At 48.1% G+C, this 21,082-nt stretch overlaps 1 protein-coding gene across 3 annotated transcripts in view; it reads left to right on the forward strand.

Moving 5' to 3' along the window:
- CHST9 (carbohydrate sulfotransferase 9) overlaps nucleotides 1-21,082 on the forward strand; it is a 168,321-nt gene that overhangs the window by 135,715 nt on the left and 11,524 nt on the right. For all 3 annotated transcript variants that reach the window (XM_070421241.1, XM_070421242.1, XM_070421243.1), the window contains one exon: nucleotides 6,022-6,059. In XM_070421241.1, coding sequence (XP_070277342.1) covers nucleotides 6,022-6,059 — 38 coding nt within the window. The remainder of the gene's footprint in view (nucleotides 1-6,021; nucleotides 6,060-21,082) is intronic.

Consider the following 21,082-nt stretch of genomic DNA (forward strand, 5'->3'; position numbering starts at 1 on the left):
AAGCAAGGGGCAAACATCCTCCAAAGGCCAAAATATATGCACAAGAGTATGGGGGATGGAATAAAACCATCAAAATCAGGAGTCTACCCGGTTGGTTTGTTCAGGAAAACATCTGGGATATTGATCCCGGGAATGGCACTGCATGGGGCCAGATGCTGCGGCTCACATCTGGCCTCTGATGCCACAGGCCCGCCCCGCGCCACACGGAGGCCCACTGATCACACCCAGAACCTTCCAGAAAGGCGCGGCCTTCACTCTTTCTCTCCACACATGTAATCTACACTCTCCAAACAAACTCCCCGGAGGTCTGTTTCCATCACGTGCAAAGAGCTGGGAGGCGGGCTAACAACGACAGCCCATTAACCATCCTGGCAGCTACTTCTGGCCTTGAGTGGGTGAGCGTGGACGTGGGGGAAAGAGGTCATTGAAAACACCCGTAGTGCTGTCTGTGTCGCCCTATTCCCAAAACGCTTCCTGAGACTAACCAGCTGTCCCCACTCAGTGTGGCTTTAAAAAAATTTTTTTAAATAAAATAAATCTTGCTTGAAATTGAAAGGAAACACAGCAGCCCATTTCAAAAGACTCCATTTGATTTAAAAAAGAAAGCTCATGTTTCTCACCACTTCCAAAGCTGAGGGCGGGGAAGGGATGGAGGAGGGAGGGGACGCTTACTTTTCATAACAGTGTGGCTCCTACTAAAGGCGACTTCCTGAGGTTCAGGGTCGACCCTGATTGACATGTCCCCGACTATTTCCAGTTTCCCTGACCAGGTACGAAGGCGTTGAGCCATCACTCAGGATAATTAGAAGCTGCAGTGCTCGGGATCTGCAAACTTAATGAGGAATTAATAAAATCAGTCGTTTTTAGACAGATCCTGGGTATAAAATAAAGGAAATAAATGTAATGCTAAAATGTTAGGTATATTGAAGAAAAATAATTGCTCTGACACTGACGGCGGCGAGGACGGCTTCATTGAGGACTGTAGCCATCACCAAGACCTATGCCATGGACTTCACCGCTTATGTTTTCATTTCCGCTGTCTCAAGAGTTAAGTACCTTTTGGCCTAACTGACTATACAGTTTACCCATGAATTCCTTGCAGCCCCCTGATTCCATGTTGTTCCATGTTTCGTGTGCTCATCACATTTCTTGCGCTGCACTGCTGTCCCTCCAGAGCACCCGGCATATCGCCCAGAACAGCCAGGTGTTGAAATAGCGGTCGATCAAAAGGGTGACCTCTTAATTTTTGGTGGGAATTTGTGGTGGGAATTGTTATGTTTTGTGTTTTTAACCCCTAGGACAGCATAGAAATAACAAAGTTGAACAAGACCTATGGCAGCACCACAGCAAATTCTTTTTAGATCAGCTGTTCACCTCACATCATTAAGATGAGAGGAAAACTCTTCCATAGTCATCTGCATCACAGTTGGTTTCTAGCTGCTTGCTTTTGTGAAAACAAGGTTTTTGGAGTTTGAAGTTCAGTGTATTTTTTATTTTATTTTATTTTTTACTTAGAGGTCGATCAAAGTCAAAGCATATCCAGGTTGGGGACAATCTGAAAATCCTTCTGCCTGAAGACAGCTGTGGAGACCTCGTCCATTCCTTTTTACTTCATCAATATTCTTGAGTGGTTCCAATTACATATTTAAGCTCACGAAATCTGAAAATTTAGTTGAATACCCCAAATAAAATTCTGAATTGTTTGACTCCAGATTATTAACTCAAATTATTTACTAGTAACTGTGATTGAGCCACGACTGTAGCCACCTCAGATGCTTTCTAGAATGAGCTAAGAAATAATTATCAATTTAACTTTTCAGCGTATAACCATAAAACTTATATAGGTACTGTTCTGCCTGTCTTTTGCACAGGTACGTGTGCATCCACACGTACATGCATGCTCACAACACACAACCCACACACAGACACACTCAATGCTCTTGAGCTACAGCTGTCTTTGAAAAATGAGTAACTGCAGCTCCAGGGGACAATGGTGAAGAATGAAGTCATCCATTGTGACGGCAGTGGTCACTGCTATTAGACTACTGTCCGTATTTAAAGTGAGGATTTGGCACCTGACCTTCCTCTGCAGTAGAGTTATAAACAATGACTACCAACTTTTTATATTTTTTTATTGATTTCAGAGAGGAAGAGAGAGAGAAAAACATCAAAGATGAGAGAGAATCATTGCTCGGCTGCCTCCTGCACGCCCCACACTGGGGAGCGAGCCTGCAACCCGGGCCTGTGCCCTGACCTGGAATTGAACCATGACCTCCTGGTGCACAGGCCGACGCTCAGCCATTGAGCCATACTGGCTGGGCTACTATGACTACCAATTTTTAAAATATTGAGATATTATGGGAGTAACTTATCTATGACACCTGTTCCGGATCGCTCTCCGTGGGGTTAAAAAGCAGTCGGGAGCATTCTTTGGGTTAAACTAGCAGGTAGCATGTCTGCTCTATACATACTAGTACATGTTCTCATTCTCTGTCTGTCATAGAAAGAGACTGACTCCAACCAGCAGTTTACGTCAAACTCATTTTCTGGACAAAGAAACTGAGGCCTGAAGAGAATGGGGTCTGCACAGACAGGGCTCCTGTGCTCTCTCCTCCTCCTCCTCCTCCTCCTCCGCCTCCTCCTCCGCCTCCTCCTCCTCCTCCTCCTCCTTCTCCTCCTCCGCCTCCTCCTCCTCCTCCTCCTCCTTCTCCTCCTCCTCCTCTTCCTCCTTCTCCTCCTCCTCCTCCTCCTTCTCCTCTTCCTCCTCCTCCTCCTCCTCAGTGTGGCGGCCTGTTGCCTCCATGGCACTAGGTTGGTTGGAGTAGGCATCGGGGGTTTGATGGATACGGCGATTTGCATCTCAAGGCAGCTCCCCCCAAACGCACTGCAGAGCCGAGGCCACTCCTCACAAGCCAGGCCCCTGCGGCTGACTCCAGCAGCTCATTGATGTCACTTCCTTCCTCAGTCAGCGAGTCAGTTTTCTTTAATTCTCAAGACCAGCTGTCCGTGCTGTCAACAGAAAGTTATTAAAATTCCTTTAAAGTGAGTAAAAATAGCCTCGCAGCAAATGCACTTGGAAACAGGAAGGAATCAGTATGCAAAGTCCACAAACCTCTGAGCGAAATCTCGTTGATTCAACCAGAGATTTCAAACCCCGTCTAGGCGAGATGCTGGAGAAAATAATTAGAAGATGCTAAGCCGCAGACTCCTTAATCTTTTATTAGCCGTGGCTCATGCCGTTCAGCTTCATCCCCTCACTGCCATTCCTCCTTTTCACCGGCGGTTGGAATAAATGTGGGGATGACTTAGGTGTTAAGTGGGATTCCCTCCTTTTTCTGGCGGCGGCCAGGGAACATGTACCTCTGCACCAGCTAGGACTCCCCATGAGCAAGCGGGAAAAGGGTCATTAGCAGCAACCATCACGACAGGGCCACAAGCAATTCTATGCGGATGTGTTTTAATTTATGAATGTTCAGAGCTCAAGGGAGGAGATGATGTTTCTCACGTTTAAATCGCTGTATCTCACAGCAATGGTCTGTCTGGCTCCGCGCCCCCCTGATCCTCAACCAGCACCCTGGCCTCAGCAACGAGGCGGGGGTGGGGGCGGGGGGGGGCTGTCTCTTCTCCATCAGCCCCTGCCCACCCTCAGTCCCCCAGCACGGCTCCTACCCTGTCCCTGAGTTGTATGCGACCTGGTACCTAAGTCCCTCCAAACACAGTTAGAGTCCCTGCCACTTCCATCCCCAACAGCCACCCGCCTCTTCTTGATGTGATGCCACGAATCCTGGACACCCTCTGACCTTTTCCCAAAAAACCTGTATCCAGCTTGTCTTATGGTCCCAAGTCCCAGCCCGGGTTTGCTCCCTGGGCCCCTGCTTGGAGCTGGCGTACTCAGGTTACGCCTGCCCTTGCTGCCCAGCTGGCCACCACCCAACCCTAATTGCACATACCGTGTAGTGTGATAAAAAAAGAACCCTATAGGGCCCTTGCTGTGTGGGTCAGCGGTTAGAGCATCGGCCCTTGCATCAAAGGGTCTTGGGTTCGATTCTCAGTCAAGGGCACGTACCTGGGTTGTGGGTTCCCTCCCTGGCCCCAGTCAGGGCACATGTGGGAGGCAACCAATTGATGTGTCTCACATCAGTGTTTCTGTCTCTCTCTCTTTCCCTCTCCTCCTTCCTCCCTCCCCTCCACTCTGTCTAAAAAAAAACAAAAAATCAATGGAAAAGTATCCTCGGATGAGGACTAACCAAAAAAAAAGAAGAAGAAGAAGAAGCCTATATGTGTGCTGTCGCTATGCTAAGAAACTTTGTTTTAGTAAATAGTTGTTTAAAGAAAGAAAATAGTGGAAATTTGGATAAATTCCTACTAAAAGGACAATTAGAATACTGCTGATCTTCGGGAAAAGTGTAAAACATGATGTTACAGGTTCTCTGGCATTAACTCTGGGTCCTGCGCTTCCGTTCCCGCAGCTTTGAGCACTGTTTGTGTTCCTCACACAGGCCTGGTTCCCACAGAGGTTGGATAGAACTGGGGGGAAGAAAGGCCTCGGGCACAGTCCCTGTCGCCAGGATGCTTTAAGATCAGCTGGGGGCTAATGCAGGAAGGGCATTCGGTGAGAGGCAGAAGCCATCAGGAGCCAGCCAGGCCCAATGAGGCCCTGTGATGACTTTCAGCCCATGAGCCCCTCCTTGTGCTGGGAGCGGAGCCAGAGCCGCTGACCTAGCCTGTGTGGTGGGCGGGGAGGTGGGCGGGGCTATAAAGGGCACCATGGGGGGGTGCTGTGATGGACAAGCTCCCAGACTTGCCTGGCCAGGGTCATATCCGGGCAGCGACCCTGTGCTGTCAATCATTCAGACCACACCCCCGGGCAGGGGGTGGAGGGGGCAGGGGGCCAGGGGCACACAGACAGGACCTGTCTGTATTACTTCTTATACCTGCATGTGACTGCACCATCATCTTCACTAAAGTTTTAAAAAGACAAGTTTAAAATGTATCTCAGCCTGGCCGGTGTGGTTCAGTGGTGGAGCGGCGACCCATGAACCAGGAGGTCACTGGTTTGACTCCTGGGCAGGGCACATGCCGGGTTTCTGGGCTCGACCCCCAGGAGGGGCCATGCCGGAGGCAGCCCATAGAGGTTTCTCTCTCATTATTGATGTTTCTATCTCTCTCTCCCTCTCCCTTCCTCTCTCGCTAAAAATCAATAAAATAATAACGTTTTTTTTAAAAAGTGCATCTCGCACCAAGATGTTCACAAGCAAGAAATAGCTGCAATGCCCCAAGAGGACTTCTTCCCTTCCTGCCGGTGGCCGGGCGCTCATCTGTGATTTCTAAGGGTTCTTTTCCTCTCATTTAAGACATACATGGCATCGGTCACTTTCAGACTATTTTCTCCCAAACTGGGGCCTGTTACCTTAGAGTCTTCATTATTTAGGCCCCTTTGGGATATCGACATGTTCCTCTGTCCTGGCCGGGACTCCATGTACAGAGCTGCTGGCTTGGACCTTAGTGGGTCACCAGCGATACTGCAGCAACAACACGTAGCAGCATCTGTACCGTCGTCACCGGCAACACAGCAGCTTTGAAAAGCAGCGTGTCTGCCACCTGCCCCTTACGGCCCCTCGTCTGGCCCTCGGGTTGCTGAGCGCCCGTGTCACACCTGAAAGGGTGTCACTGTTTGGGGACTGGGCCTGGGCCCTGTCGGACTTTTCCTTGGTCCCTTTCATCTCGCCGTTTCTCCGCCAGCGTGTGATGCGTTCCTGTGGCGTCGCCCCTCCGGCTCCCGTTCCGCCCTCTGCGATCTTACATCTCAGCCTGACGCGGTGGACTTTCGTTTGGCCTTTGTTTTGTTTTTCCCCCCTCTCCAACTATGGGAGCGATGGCACATGTTCACAGTATGACCCCAGTCCTTGCTCAGAGCGCCCAGGCTGCTGGCGGAGTTTTGGGTGAGAACAGAGCAAAAGCAGGGCTGCCTTCTAGGCACGTGGGCACCTGATGGTGACTTTCTGTTTCCTTCTCTTTCAGTGACAGGAGGAGACGCCCGGGAGCACGTCACCGAGCAGGTACTCCTCCCCCCTCCTAAACTGCCGCGTACGGTTTTGCTTTCCATGTTAATGACGAAGCCCTTGTAAGTACTTTCAAATACCAAAGGCGCTGCTGGGTGTTGGGAGTGAGCAGCGTGTGTGTTGTGGCCCCGAGGACATGTGCAGTGGGTGCCGTTGGCCCTCTGGGCTGCCATGTGCTTTCCTCGCCTCTCACCGCCTCACTCCCCTCCACGCGTCTCCCCAGGAGGGGCCCGGTGGACAGGGCCTCAGCCTGCTGATGTGCCACCCGGGCACGTCCCGACCGGGGCATGGATACCGGCCGCTGCAATGGATACTTTTATCTACCTCTCTCCTGGCTGAGGTGGCGCGCTGTGATCTTCCCAGGTTTGCATTCCCAGCCAGTTGAGCGCTGAGCCCCTGGTGGACAGGTACCGGCTGACTCGGTGCTGGGCTTTGGTTGCTGCCCAAGGTGGCCCCTGTCCTCCCGTGCGCATCCCTGTTTTCTGAGCCAGGCTTTTTACTAATTTCTGTGTTACATTTCCTGGAAGAAGGAGTCACTGTGTCTGACCATGGAAGGGGAGTGAGACACGCAGCCACACGTGCACACCAGACGCTGCCCTGCCCGCCCCCGCCTCCTCCCGGCCAGCCCAGCGCAGTGCCTCCCCACCCTCCTGGGCCGTAGCCTCGGGGCAGGCCTGGGCCTGGGGCAGACACGCTTGGGGGTCACTCACAGCCTCGAATCTCCGGGCCTGTGGGTGCTGTTCCCTCCGGCCTCACCTATCACCCACTCTTGTCGAGGAGACGTCTACCCTTTCACCAGGCACAGTCTCCTCCTCGGGGGCTTCAAAATGAGTCCCACCCGTGTCCCCACCGCCATTGCACCCAGCTTAGTTCCGCTTTAACTGAGCTGCGCCAGGTGCCCTGAACGCATGGAGCTTTAAACACTGTCGGCTCCTTGGGCTCAGGTACCGCAGACTCAGGAGGCGCAGCCGAGTGCTTAGGGTATCACTTTGCCTTTGAATATAAAGGTAGATGTTGACTCGAAGTCGCAGCCAACTTCATACTTGGAAATGCCGTCGTTGTGCAATGACAAATCCGTTAGCGAGTTCAGAAGTCCATTTGCCTTTGAGCTTCGTCTCTTTAGCATTGTGTTTCCAAATATTTGTATGTGCTCAAGTGGCTGGTAAGGCTGAACAACAGTGAAGGTTGTTGCTACCATTTTTGTTTATTTAAGTCCTTATAAAGAGAAGTCCTTAAGACTTCTTTTATTCTTTTATTAACTGGATTTCTTGGGGTGACATGGGTCAAGAGAATTATATTGGTTTCAGGTGTACAATTCTGTAACGCATCATCTGTACACTGTACTGTGTGTCCACCACCCCAAGTCAACTCTCCTTCCATCATCATTTACCCCCCACCCCTTTACCCTCTTGTACCTCCCTCCACCCCCTTTTCTCCCTGGTAATCACCATACTGTTGTCTGTGCCTAGGAGTTCTTTTTTGTTTACTTAAACCCTTCACCTTTTTCACCTGGTCCCTAAACACCCCCCTCCCACCCCTTGGATAGCTGGCAGTTGGTTCTCTGTATCTAAGAATCTGTTTCTATTGTGTTTTTATTTATTAGATTTCACATACAAGTGAAATCATAGGGTACTTGTCTTTCTCTGACGGGCTTATTTCACTTAGCTTAATGCTCTCCAGGTCCCTCCATGCTGTCATGAAGGGTAAGATTTCCTTATTTTTTATAGCTGCATAGTATTCCATGGTGTAGATGTACCACAGATTTTTTTATCCACTCATCTGATGGACACTTGGGCTGCTTCCCAATCTTGGCAATTGTAAATAATGACGCAATGAACATAGGGGGCACAGATATTCTTTAAAATTAGTGTTTTGGGTTTCTTCAGATATATTCCCAGAAGAGGGATCACTGGGTCAAATGGCAGTTCCATTTTTAACTTTTTGAGGACACTCCATACTGTCTTCCACAGTGGCTGCACCAGTCTGCATTCCCACCAGCAGTGCACGAGGGTTCCTTTTTCTCTGCATCCTCTCCAACAATTGTCGTTTGTTGATTTGTTGATGGTAGCCATCCTGACAGGTGTGAGGTGGTTTTAATTTGCATTTCTCTGATTATTGGTGATGTTGAGTACCTTTTCATCTGTCTATTGGCCATCTGTATGTCCTCTGTGAAGAAGTGTCTATTCAAGTCCTTTGCCCAGTTTTTAATTGGATTATTTGGTTTTTTGGTGTTGAATTTTATAGGGTCTTTCAAATTTGCAGTATTAACCTCTTATCAGATGCATCATTGACAAATATGTTCTCCCATTCAGTGGGTTATCTTTTCATTTTATTGATGGTTTACTTTGTTGTGTAAAAACATTTTATTTTGACGTAGTCCAATTTGTTTATTTTTTGATGTTATTTCCCTTGCCCAAAATAGTGCTACAAGAAACGCCTTTGTTTTCTTCCAGGATTTTTATGGTTTCAAGTCTAACATTTAAGTCTTTAATGCATTTGGAGTTTATTCTTGTGTGTAGTGTAAGAAGGTGGTCTAGTTTCTTTCTTTCTTTTTTTTTTTTTTTTGCACGTATCTTTCCATTTTTCCTAATACCATTTATTGAATAAACCCCTTGTATGTTTTTGCTTCCTTTGTCAAATATTAATTGACTATAAATGTGTGGATTTATTTCTGTACTCTATTCTGTTCCATTGATTTATGTCTGTTTAAATGCCAGTACCATGATGTTTTGATTACTGTAGACTTGTATTATAGTTTGATATGAGGTAGCATGATTCCTCTAACTTTAGTTCTTCTTTTTTAAGATTGCTGTGGCTATTTGGGGTCTTTTGTGGTTCCATGTAAATTTTTGGAATACTTGTTCTAGTTTTGTGAATGACACCATTAGTATCTTGATAGGAATTGTGTTGAATCTATAGATTGCTTTGGGTAATATGGACATTTTAAAGATGTTAATTCTTATCCATGAGCATGGTATATGCTTCCACTTATTTGTATCTTTTTCAATTTCTTTCATTAGTGTCTTATAATTATTTGAGTACAGGTCTTTTATACCCTTGGTTAAATTTATTTCTAGGTATGGCTTTATTTTGTAAGCACTTCTAAATGGGATTGTTTTCTTAGTTTCCCATTCTGGTAGTTCATTATTGGTGTATAAAAATGCAAATAATGACAGTTTTACTTCTTCCTTTCCAATTTGGATGCCTTTTATTTCTTCTTGTCCGACTGCTGTGGCTAGGACTTCTAGTACTATGTTGAATGAGAGTGGTGAAATCAGACATCCTGTCTTGATCCTGATCTTAAGGAAAATGCTTTTAGTGTTTGCCCATTGAGTATGATGTTGGCTGAGGGTTTGTCATATATGGCCTTTATTAATTGAAGTATGTTCCCTCTATTCACACCTTGCTGAGAGTGTTTGTCATAAGTGGTGCTAGGTTTGATCAAATGTCTCAGGGTATAGCAAGTCTAGCTGCCACCCACTGGGTGCTCACACACCATGTGGTGTGGTGGGGTCTCAGGGAGTCGTCAGGGCGAGGCCAGCAGAGTTTAGCAGCCCAAACAGGCCAAGATTTGGCCATGTGAAGGGAGGGTTCGGCACTGGTCTGGCATGCAAGGGGAAAATGTCCCTCATTCTAGAGCCACACAACTCAGCCTGTCCCACGTTCTGTTCTTCCCAGAGTTTGATCTTAGCAAGGCAAGGCCCTGGGAGCCGGGAGGATGGGGCTAGTGGATCCCCTGTGAGGGGGAGGTGCCTGTCAGATCTGAGGGAAAGGTTGGGGAGTGACTCCCTCCCCAGAGCCACACAACTCAGTCTGTTTGGGATTCTGCCCAGACCTCAGCAAGGAGGAGCCACCAGGAGTGGAGAGGTGAGGGCCACTAGGAGCTTGGAGAGTGGGGATAGTTTATCTCCCATGAGGGGGAGGTGCCAGACAGGGTCACGGGTAAGTGGGGGAATGGCCCCTTCAGCAAAGCCACACAACTCAGGACTGACACCCCCTGAGTCTGCCCAGACCTCTGCTCCCTGGCCCAGGCAGCTGACTTTTCCACCGGCCCAAGCTCTGCAGGGCGGGGCCACAGGGGGTCCAGAGGGCAGGGCTATTGCATTCCCCAGGCGATGCCATGTGGAGGGAAGACTCCACCCAAGGAAGATGGTGTCTGCAGTGGACCTGTTTTCTTTTGTTTTAAATATAGTTTTTATTGTTGAGAGTATTACAGATATCTCCCATCTCCCACCCCTTTCTCCCCTCCTCCCAGCCCCTACCCACCCCCCAGGTCTTCACTACCCTATAGCCCGTGCCCATGGGCTATGCCTATAAGTATCTAAGCTCTTTGGTTTATCTCTTCTCGTCCCCTCAACCCCACGAAAACCGAGGTATGTCAGTCTGCTCCATGCCTCCCTGCTTTGGGTTTTATTTTTTTGGTGGATTCATTTTGGTCTTTAGATTCCACAAATAAGTGAGATCATGTGATATTTGTCTTTCTCAGTTGGGCTTATTTCACTTAGCATAATATTTTCCATGGACCTGTTTTCTTAACAAGTTAAAGCTGTTGGTCAAGAAATATATTGAGGCCACTTCTTAGGGACTTATTTTCATTTCCTGTATTTGCCTTCTTTTTACATTTGGCTGAACTAGCGGACTGGTAGACACCAAAGTGGAACACCAAATATTTACTCATCATCTTAAGCATTGATTTGATGCCAGATAAAATCAGAATGGCTCCCAGTCCTGATAAGAGAGTGAAATTCTTTAGACTTTAACCTAAGAGGGAAGGGTTTTGAGGGTGTTAGTTACAACAGTCATTTTCAGAACCAATGGCTATGGTAGCCAATCGGCGTCTGCCCGCTGGTGTTTCCCATTCAGCGGTGGGATTTCTAGTCTTTGTTCTTTCAAGGAGGGGGTACTGATCACTCTGAGTGGTGCTCTGGCAACACAACTCCAAGAGCCATCTTGTACCTTCAACTTACCTACATTTTGGCAAAGAGCCAAGCAGTGAAGTTACTCCCCGCTCCCTTCTTTAAATCGTCTCCCACCAAAAGAATTTGGCTCCTAAGAAACATTTTTGAAAGCTCACTTTGGATAATCAATACAGCGCTCTTTATCAAATGGAATGTAAAATAGAGCCCTGTTGAGCGTTAATCTTGTCCCTAAATCCTTCCCACTAGGCACTATAGACTGTGTAATTAAATTGAAATTGAAAATTGAGTGTCCCTCCCTCCCCCATCTGCATTAGCCAAGCTAGGAGGTGCAACCAGTGTGAGAAAGCAGCTGGAGCGGAGAGAGCGCTCCAGCCCCCACCCCCACCTCCCCACCCCCCAACCCCGCCCATCAGCGGGCATGTCAGCCCCCAGCAACTTCCCAGCACCTGAGCTCTGAGAGCAACAACTGTTCTGAGTTCTCTGGAGGGAACACTGGACTCTTCTGTGGAACCGCTGGGGAATCAGGATGCTTTTTAAAGCAACTTGTTAGCGCAGCTTTTTATGGGAAGAGGACAAAAACGAGCAGCGAACACCCTTGGCAGCGCCCGTCCCAGAGTGGGGAGAGTGCGGACCGTTTCCTCCAGCTCCTCCCTGGCAGTGCCATCCTGCAACCAGGGCCCATCTGGAAAGTGTTCCTGGGGCGGGAAGTCTCCGGTAGGGCTTCTGAGTCATTTTCCCTCTGATGGGTTAAAGAGAGTCGCTTACATACTCCCAAAGACCCTTTCTAACCCAACTGAGCGCAGAACCTTTCAACCTCACTTTTGCAAACTGCTTCATTATACAGTGGGAGTGGGTGGGGCCAGGCCAGGGGATTAAAAAAACATCAGCTCTGCCCTTGAAACCAGAGCGAACAATCTGGGGTCCGTGCACACAGGGGGCCACCACTCGGCTGTGAAAAAGGAAATCCACCCCCCCCCCCCCCATGGCAGCGTGGATGGCCCTAGGACAGCGGTCGCCGACCCGACCGGTGGTCCACAGACAGCACCAGTGGTCCGTGAGGTCCGAAAGGCTGGCGACCGCTGCCCGAGAGGGCATTACGCTGAGTGAAATGAGCCAGTCAGAGAAAGACAAGGACCATAGGATTCACTTATATGTGGAATTGAATGAGCAAAATAAACTAACAAAACAGAGACAGACTCATAAATACAGAGAACAGACTGCCAGCTATTGGGGGAGGAGGGTGAAAAGGGTGGAAAAATTAAGACAGTTTCCTCTGAAATGGAATGGAGCTGAGGCAGAGTGCATTCCCCGGTGCGAGCAGCCCACCTCCCCGCCCCCCCCTCTCACCCCTCTTCTCTGGAGGCAGGAGGAGTAGGTGCATGTGGTTTCCAGTGATGCTTAGACCTGCATCCGAATCAGGAGAGTGAGGGAGAGAACCTGCCCTCCCAGGGCCCTGAGCGCTTCCCGTCATCCCAGCCTGGATGCTGGATGGAGGCAGCTGGGCCTCTGCCAGGGGGCCCCCTGCTTGAGTCCATGTTGCTCAGCCTCCTCCTGAAGGCCCCTCTCGGCAGGTGACCCGCAGGGAGAGCGGGGCCCCTTTAGCTCCAGGGCCAACAGCGGGCCTTGGGGACAGGCTGCAGACCCTGAGTGGCACAAGGGCCAGGTCTCAGGGATCTCTGACTTTAAAACTCTTAGTTAGACAGATGGCACGTGGGCCTCCATGCATTCTCCAGGCCTCACAGGGAGGGATGATCCTGTGTGGGCATCTGCAGCTTTAAAAACTCAGTGTGTGATTCTAATAAAACGCCCAGATTGAACCCACTTGTCTGTCGTCTTTACCCCAAACTTTAAACATGAAATCCGAGCCCCGTGATCTCATAATGTTCGGAGAGCGGGCTCCCTCCCTCCCCAGATTCACTTCCCACTTGGCTCCTTCCTGTCAAACTGCCGGGTCCCATCTAACACTGTCCACCAGCATATTCACCCTTTTCTCATCACCCTTCACAACATACACTCATATTCCCAGACATAACCCAAATACCACCTTTTCCATGAAATTTTCCTCCTCCTATAACCAAGAATAATCTTTCCTTCTTCTGTGCTCATATAGTTTTTCTACCTCTTTGCTATAAATTTGCATTTTCTACTCTATATTCTCATTTAGTTATATCCCTACTAGAGGTCCAGTGCACAAATTCATGCACTGGTGGGGTCCCTGAGCCTGGCCTGAGATCAGGGCCATTGGGGCCATCTCACCCAGTCTCGATCGGGGCCAATCAGGGCCGATCAGGGCCAGCCGGTGTGGGGGAGGATCACAGAAGGTTGGCCAGCCCGGGCTGCGGGAGGTTGGCTGTGGGAGTGCACTGACCACCATGGGGCAGCTCTTACGTTGAGCATCTGCCCCCTGGTGGTCAGTGAGCATCATAGCTACTGTTCAACTGGTCGTTCAGTTAGTGGTCATAATGGTCGCTTAGGCTTTTATATATAGATGATTTTGTAACTAGATAGGATCGTCCTAAAGGGAAGATATGGTGCTTGGTTCATTTCTGTGCCCACTGGGAACCCTTGCACATCATAAGCACCCAAGCAATTGCTGGTTGAGTGTAAATTCTTCAGCTCCCAAATTATTCCCTGGTGGCCCAAGGGCTGGGAGGGTGGACAGGCCGCTCCCTGCCACCTGGACTGCTCCAACCTGGTGTGTAGAAGGTAGAACCAGGTGTTGTCCTCTGCCCTCCAGGTCAGGAATTTATACCAAAACCAGAAGGAGCAAGCTAAGACCACACATCGTCTCTGTGAATAAGTCACAGGGTCAGGGAATGAAGGCATCGGAGGGAGGGAGACCACACCTTTATCACACCTGCGTTTCCACATTCCTATTACCCGTGCAGAGTCAAACCGTTTGCTTAGGTCAAGACGTGGCCACCTGACTTTTGTCTCGAATGTGCGTGTGGCAATGCCGCTCACTGCTGCCTTTTCAGAGTAGCGTGAACTTGAGAACTTCTAAATTTAAAGTGGGATTGCATCACCGTGCACTATTCTTATCAAAATGGCCTGCTTGCAGGAGGCCACTGTGACTTCCAGAGAGTTCCTCTCTGCAAGTTTAGCGTTCGAGCTAGTAACAGCCCCACCTCTCTAATTCTCTTTAAGGATTAGAAGCTGTGCTTTAAAAAAACCTATCCAGGGTATGAGTCTTCTTTTAAATGCTGGAAAGCAAGACCGAAAGGATCAAAAAGTGGTGACGCTGATGGTGATTAACAAGGGTAGTCTCTACTAAAGGTCAGATGGCTGCGCGTCTAGAAAGCACGTAGTTGTAAATGTCAAAGGCTCCCCTCCTTCATCGGAAGCCACGACAGCGAAAGTACGGTGGGAGGCTATCTGTGGCAGTAAACAGGAGGCTACAGTCTGTGGGAATAGATTGTCATGACAACAGGGGAGGAGAAGATGGCCCTCGGGTGTTTTAAATGCATGAACTCAAGAAGAAAATGATGGTTGGAATAAAGAAATTGTTTATTAGCAAAATGCAGGATCTATTAGCAAACACATTTGCAGATAATCCTCACTCAGAATGCTCCTGGATAATTAGGACCCATAATTGTGCTGATCACTCAGTGTCCTGTCACATTGATTTGTCACAACAGCCCCATGAGGGGACACGGTGTCATCTTTTTATACAGGTGGGAACTCGCCCATAAAAGGTTTAGTACAATTTTAGATCCTGCAGTGCTTAACACTGAATTAATAACAATAATGCCTAGCATGTTGATTAAGTGCTTAATGAGTTTTCTGCGTATAGGCACTAGGCCAGGGGTGGGCAACCCCTTGGCACGCATGCAAACATGGCACGCCAGTAACATTTGCTGGCACACGAAACCCTCTCTTATAATCTTCCATTTACAATTTTTTTCTTAATATCGACTTTTTATTTTTCAGATAAATTCAGTGTAGGTGCACCTTAGATAAATAAATAATTTTACATAACGTATACATTTAAAAAATATATTTTTCATCATCAGATACTGTGTTTTTGTCGCTCGAATGAATTTTATTATTTCTTCAAGGTTCTTCACATACGCACACCTTAAGAGATAGCAAGTAGGCGTAACATGTTCTCAAAAAATTAGGGTTGGCACGCGGAAGAATTTTGAGTCAGAGATTTTGCTGGTTTGGGCACGCACTCACAAAAAGGTTGCCCACCCCTGCACTAGGCTAACATTTGCATAATACCATCTCATTTAAACCTCACAGCAGCCACCTGGTGTGTTAGATACAACTCAAGGAGTCAACGTTGGTGAGTTAAGTTGCTCTCCTAAGACCACACACCAGAATGACAGGGCCATCCAACTCAGTGTGGAGGCACCAGCCACTCTCCTCTGAGGCTGTCGGTGTCGTTATTCAGGGGCACACAGCTGGGGTGGCGGAGCCCGGGGGTGCCTCTCCCGGAGACCCTTCCTCTTCACAACTGTGGTCTGCCTTGTTCTGGAAGTTCTACCAAGTCAAGGACCCTCCTGATGACGCCCGAATCAGCACCCCCACTGTTACCGCAATGCTGAGGCCACTGGTTATGAGACTCTAGGTACAGACATTTATGATGTGGTAGGTTTTGGTGTGGGTATTTTTGTGGGGGTTTTTCAAAGCATTTGTGTAATCAAGATGAGCGTGTACTCACTCTGGGTTCCTGTTGAGCATTAAATTACTTTTTAAATTAAGTAAGTGGAAAATCAAGTGAATCTGGTCTAAGAAAAAAACTGTTTGTCACCTGAAAAGGGATTAAAAACTGGGGTGGGGGGGGGGGGGGGAGGTAATGCATTGGGATAATCCACTGCCCACTGGCAAGTTTCCCGGGCGGAGCCAGGCGGAGCTAACAGGGACACAAGGCGAGAACTGAAGGAGGAACCTTTCTTCTCACCAACTGTACATGTCCTCTCGCTCTTTCATCTTCCAGAAAAAGTACCTGCTCCTAAAACTCTTTTATAAGTTCCTCACTCTTAGCAATAACAGTGTCCTTGTATATGTGCTCCTGTGAGAAAGCATGGGGTGCTGAGTCTCTGTGCTGAAACGTAGCTTCTACTAAAAAAAAAAAAAAAAAAAATAGTTAAGGAAGCATCGGGCAAGTGACTCTCCCACCTAAGGTGCATCCCCACCGGCCGGCGAAATCTGTCCCCTCGCTAGTCAGCCTGTGCCCCGATTTCCCCTCCCTCCTCGGAGATTTCCTAATTCCATTCCTCCCCACGTGGTAGCATCTGTTCCTGAAGGTGAGTCACTGGGTAAAATGAGCAAAACGGCCCCAGCATGGGGGGTTTTCTCAGCACAGAGCAGCAAACCTCAGCGGCTAAGTAGGACCAGCTACCGGAGCACAGTGAGTGAGACCCTTTAGCATTAACTCAAGTACCTCCTCCATGTCCCAAGGCTTTTGTTTTTTTTTACACCTTGAACTGAAGTTACGATCCAAATGGGCCAAAGAGCCCATATGTGATCACGTTTGAATATACATCCTAAATGCAGTGTTTTATTTATCACTCTTTTACCCGTGTTGTTCTTCCATCTCATGCTAGCAGAATGAATAAAAAAAACTCCAGGGAAAATTTGCATCTTTCTGAATCATGTGGAAGAGGCACCCGAGTCGTCATCATTTTGAATAAAAGTTGTTGTTGACAGTTTAAAAATTGTGTTTTAAGAAGTAGTGGCCAAGGGACTGGAAATATTTTTACCGTATGTTCCTGTCGTTACTTAGGTTAAGATAATTTTGGGGTAATGGTGCTAAATGACTGTTTCCTTTGTATTTACAAATCAAAACACTTTTTATTTAAAATCTCATCGGTTTGAATTTTACTCTTGCCAGCACATTTCTAAAAGCCCAAAAGGAAAAAAATAACAAGTGGTGGCTATCAACACGGGGCCGTCGTGCAGCTCCCAGGCTATGTACATGGCTCAACCCTCCCGGGGAGATACCCGGCCTGCCTGATGCTGCGTATAGACTGTGTGTGTCTGGTTTTGCTGAGGAAACGCTGCTTGATCCTCATCAGAATCTCAGGCGTGAAAGAAAGCGTGCTAGACAGTTTCCCTGCCTCTCACTAGAGAAAGCGGTCGCATGTCTCTCCTCTTATGCGTAAATTAAAACATCTTTACATAAACTTTCTTTTGTAAAGCAGCAGTTAACAGAGAACAAAGTTCTGCAAAGGAAAAGATACATAAACAAGTAGTGCAAACTCAGAGTATGGATCCCAGTAAAAGCTACGTTGTCGTTACTATCCTTAATGTGGAAAAGTTATTATCCCCAGAAATATTGCATTACATTCTGTGGTTGATCATCAAACAAGGGTGGAATAAACAAGAGTCTACAGCGTTGCCTCAGTGGTATGTGCCTTGCTCAAACTGTATGAAAAGGGAATATTTCCATCCTACCATTACTGGATAATTCAATTAGGCCGATGTTCTGTGGATGTAAAAACAATGTAATTTACTATGTTGAATGATTAGCCAATCAGATTTCTCTCATTTTCTAAGGCAATGGATTGACTAAAATGTGACCATAAACAAAATAGACTTTATTAGGCATAATCGACTTTGTAAACAAATGAAATTAATTCTCTGCCTGACCTACAGCTTTGAAAACGAAAGACCAAAATTGAACACATGCTTCCCATTTTGGTTCTGTTACTAAGATGACACTTAATATAAAAGTTACCATTTAACTTCCCCTCAAGTATTCCATTCTCCAGACTAAATGACTCTTAAAAATATGTTCATCAGCAGATGGGAGCCACTTATGGCCTCATAAACACCAAAGCAAGTGAAATGATCTCGGCAAAATGGAAAGATGACAAGAGCCTCATCTGGCTGTTTCCGAGATGATGAATGCGTCGCGCATTGGTTCACTGGTGCCATGAATACTGACAGGTCCGCACCCTTCTTCATCCGCGAGAAATACCAGGGCGACGAATGCCCGTGATGTATGTTTTCAATCCGTCAATAAGCCATTTCCACACATGCGCTGTGTTTACAGCTGTGCTAAGTGGGAGGGAGAGTATGGAAGGCAAAGCCAGCCAGGAGCCTGTTCGGAGGGGTTTCTGTCCTGGAAGAGTGGGCTAGCGTACCTTAAACTGCACAGACTAACAGACTGTTACGACGTGTTTAGCATCGACACAGTTTGGAGAAGTCAACAGGCCATGAGGATGGCCACGGAAGGGTCACCGAGGACTTCAGACGCCGGTTACTCAGATTTAATTCTGCAAGACAGAGAATGTGGTGGCACCGAAAGCCGGGAGTTGAGGAATGACCTCAGGAAAGTTAGCGTGGGCTTTTCTTTTTTTTTTTTTAAATATATTTTATTGAATTTTTTTACAGAGAGGAAGGGAGAGAGACAGAGAGTTAGAAACATCAATGAGAGAGAAACATTGATCAGCTGCCTCTTGCACACCCCCCACTGAGGATGTGCCCACAACCCAGGTACATGCCCCTGACCGGAATCGAACCTGGGACCCTTCAGTCCGCAGGCCGACGCTCTATCCACTGAGCCAAGCCGGTTAGGGCGCGCGGACTTTTCTTAAAGCCACATCCTGTACGTTCCTTTTTGTACTGTTTCCACTGGTACCAGCCACCAGTCTTTCCCTAGGCTACTCCAACTCCTACGTTGACTCTTACCAACCCCCAGTCCATTCTCTGCTTGGCCATCCGGGTGAGCTTTACAAAGTGTCAGTCACCGCATGTTGCCCCTGTAGAAAACCTCAGTGGCTTACATTGCGTCTCCGATAAAACCCGAAGTCCTTCCCAGGATCCCCACGATCTGGTGTCCCTACGAGAGAAGGGCCTTCCCTTGTCTCTGAATTCCTCTTGTATCGCTGGGCCCTTCTCACTCATGCGACAATCACACTGGCCCTCCCTCTGTCCCCGCCTCGGACCAGGCTCGTTCCCGGGCGAGGACCGTGGCGCTCACTGCCCTGCCTGCAATGCTTGGCTTCCTCCTTGTCATTCAGATCTCAGCTCAAGCAGCTCCTCCACAGATGGGCCTTCCCTGGACCCCTCCTTAAGGAAGTCTTTCCCACTCTCCCTGCCACTCCTGCTCTATCGCATCACTCGGTGGTAGTGTTCGCATCAGACTTTTCGCCATCAGAACCTTTCTTGTTCATTCATTTGTTCATTCATTTGGTCCTGATCTCCCTTCGTCCACAAGAACGTAAGGACCATGAGAACAGGACTCTTATCAGAGTGGTGTGCCCCTCTAGCCCCAGCGCCATTCAACAGTGCACCATGAGATGCTCAACAGTTACTTCTCAAAGGAACACATTGCTTCATTAATTCTGCTGGCGGGCTGTGCCAATAGGCTGGGCATGGAAAGGAGTGTCTAATGACATATTTATTCACGGCAGGAATGAACAGTTTGTGTGGATAGGTGAAAGGTGGAAGAGTCCGGTGTCTGTATATGGAAAATGAATGAGCAATCCAAGGCAGGGATTAACGCAAGATGCCCGGGCTGACTACAGAAAGGTGATGCTCTTGGCACGAATATGAAAGCCGTGATTAAAAGCTTCACTTAGTGAGGATACACTGCATGTTGGGCATTGTGTATTTATTGCATTTATTGTTCACGACTCCATTAGGTAGGCATCATTATCTCTATGTTACAGATGGGAAGTTGAGTCAGCTATCTCCAAGTGTTCAGGGAGGTATTCTATTCCAGTGAGTGACATTGATTATGTAGAAAAACACTGATGTGAGGTCGCCTGGCAGCTCAATTGGATAGTGGTAAAAATCTACTAAGTCTGGTCTTCAGAGTCACCTCCCTCCCATTTCACCAGTTGTTGGGCTGAATGTGGAATGTGTGTCTCACAGCCTCCCTTGGCACACGAGAGTTCTTCTGCAAATTGGTCTGAGCCCCTGTGGTCTGCCAATGTTGTCCTTCTCGTTCAGAAACCACGCAGGTCTGGCCATGGGCTGGAGATACCTTGAAGAAGACAGTGAACAGAAAAGTGATTGGTGAAGGGAGGAGATGAGGTTAGTGGGGCAGAATGATACCAGTCACCTTGGAGACGACCGTCTGAAGGGTAAGATAGCCCCTAGAAACTAACCAAAATGCAGGACACAGAATTTTGTTTTGCTTCCGTCTTTCTGGCCACCCATCTGATAAGTCGCTACCTAGAACACAGAAACCAGACTTTGCTAAGATTGAGTTCTCTACGAGGCCCCAGAGAGGCAATCCTGCTGATGAGTCTTGGAAGTTAGAAGATGCTGCGGCGACTCAGCACCCAGGTGTCCTCTTACTCATGACAGGAAATAGAAGCTCTTCCTCAGTGTATGAATCCCATGAAGATGGCATCTAGAGCTAGAGTCTCGGGGGTGAAAAGCCATGGGACCAGGTTTTCCAGCCGCTGGGTTTTATTGAGGTTGAAAGATACCTTCGCTTTCCTCCATTCATCCCAGGCACACAACTCACAAGTGCCCACATATTGTTATGTTTTTCCAGATTTTCAGACACTGAAATGCCAAATGTATAAAAGAAGTTTTCTTGAAAAGGCCAGCGTGGCTGAAGTCAAGACATCACCACTCCGTGGCCACCACGTCTGTCTACATGTGTTTCTGAGGGGCGTGCAGAGGCAGAAGAGAAATCAGGATGCCATGGCACTAGGAGCTTGTCGCCAGGCTGCATAGGAGCTGAGCACATGACCACCGTCTCCGTGTGGTTTATGCACACGACGAGAGAACCAGAGCCCAGGTGGTGTTCGCTCACACCCTGGTTTTCTGAGAGAAGAGCCCAGCGCCTCCTTGGCCGGGCTGAAGTGTTGGGTTTGTTCAGGAGAGCGAGCACCAGTTCTTGGCATCCACATTACAAAACTCAAACTGGGGAAGAGAAGCAACTGAAGGCTGGGTGTGCCCACTGCCCACCCCAACTTGGCTGACTCGGGCACATTGGGCACCTGAGGGTGGCTCAGTAGTCACGGGGAGCTCATCAAAAGGAAACACTTCTAGTTACAGATGTGCTAGCACTGAGAAGCAGACATGTGTCAAATGTGAAGAAACACACGGTTTTGGAGCCAGAAGAGCCCGGATTTTCATCCCAGCTGTCACTGTTGCCAGTTGTGCCATGAAACACACAGCAAGTTTCAT

The sequence above is a fragment of the Myotis yumanensis genome, unplaced genomic scaffold, assembly GCF_028538775.1.
Source record: "Myotis yumanensis isolate MYYU_CA2020_CCGP unplaced genomic scaffold, mMyoYum1.0.hap1 SCAF_7, whole genome shotgun sequence".
Classification (NCBI taxonomy): domain Eukaryota; kingdom Metazoa; phylum Chordata; class Mammalia; order Chiroptera; family Vespertilionidae; genus Myotis; species Myotis yumanensis.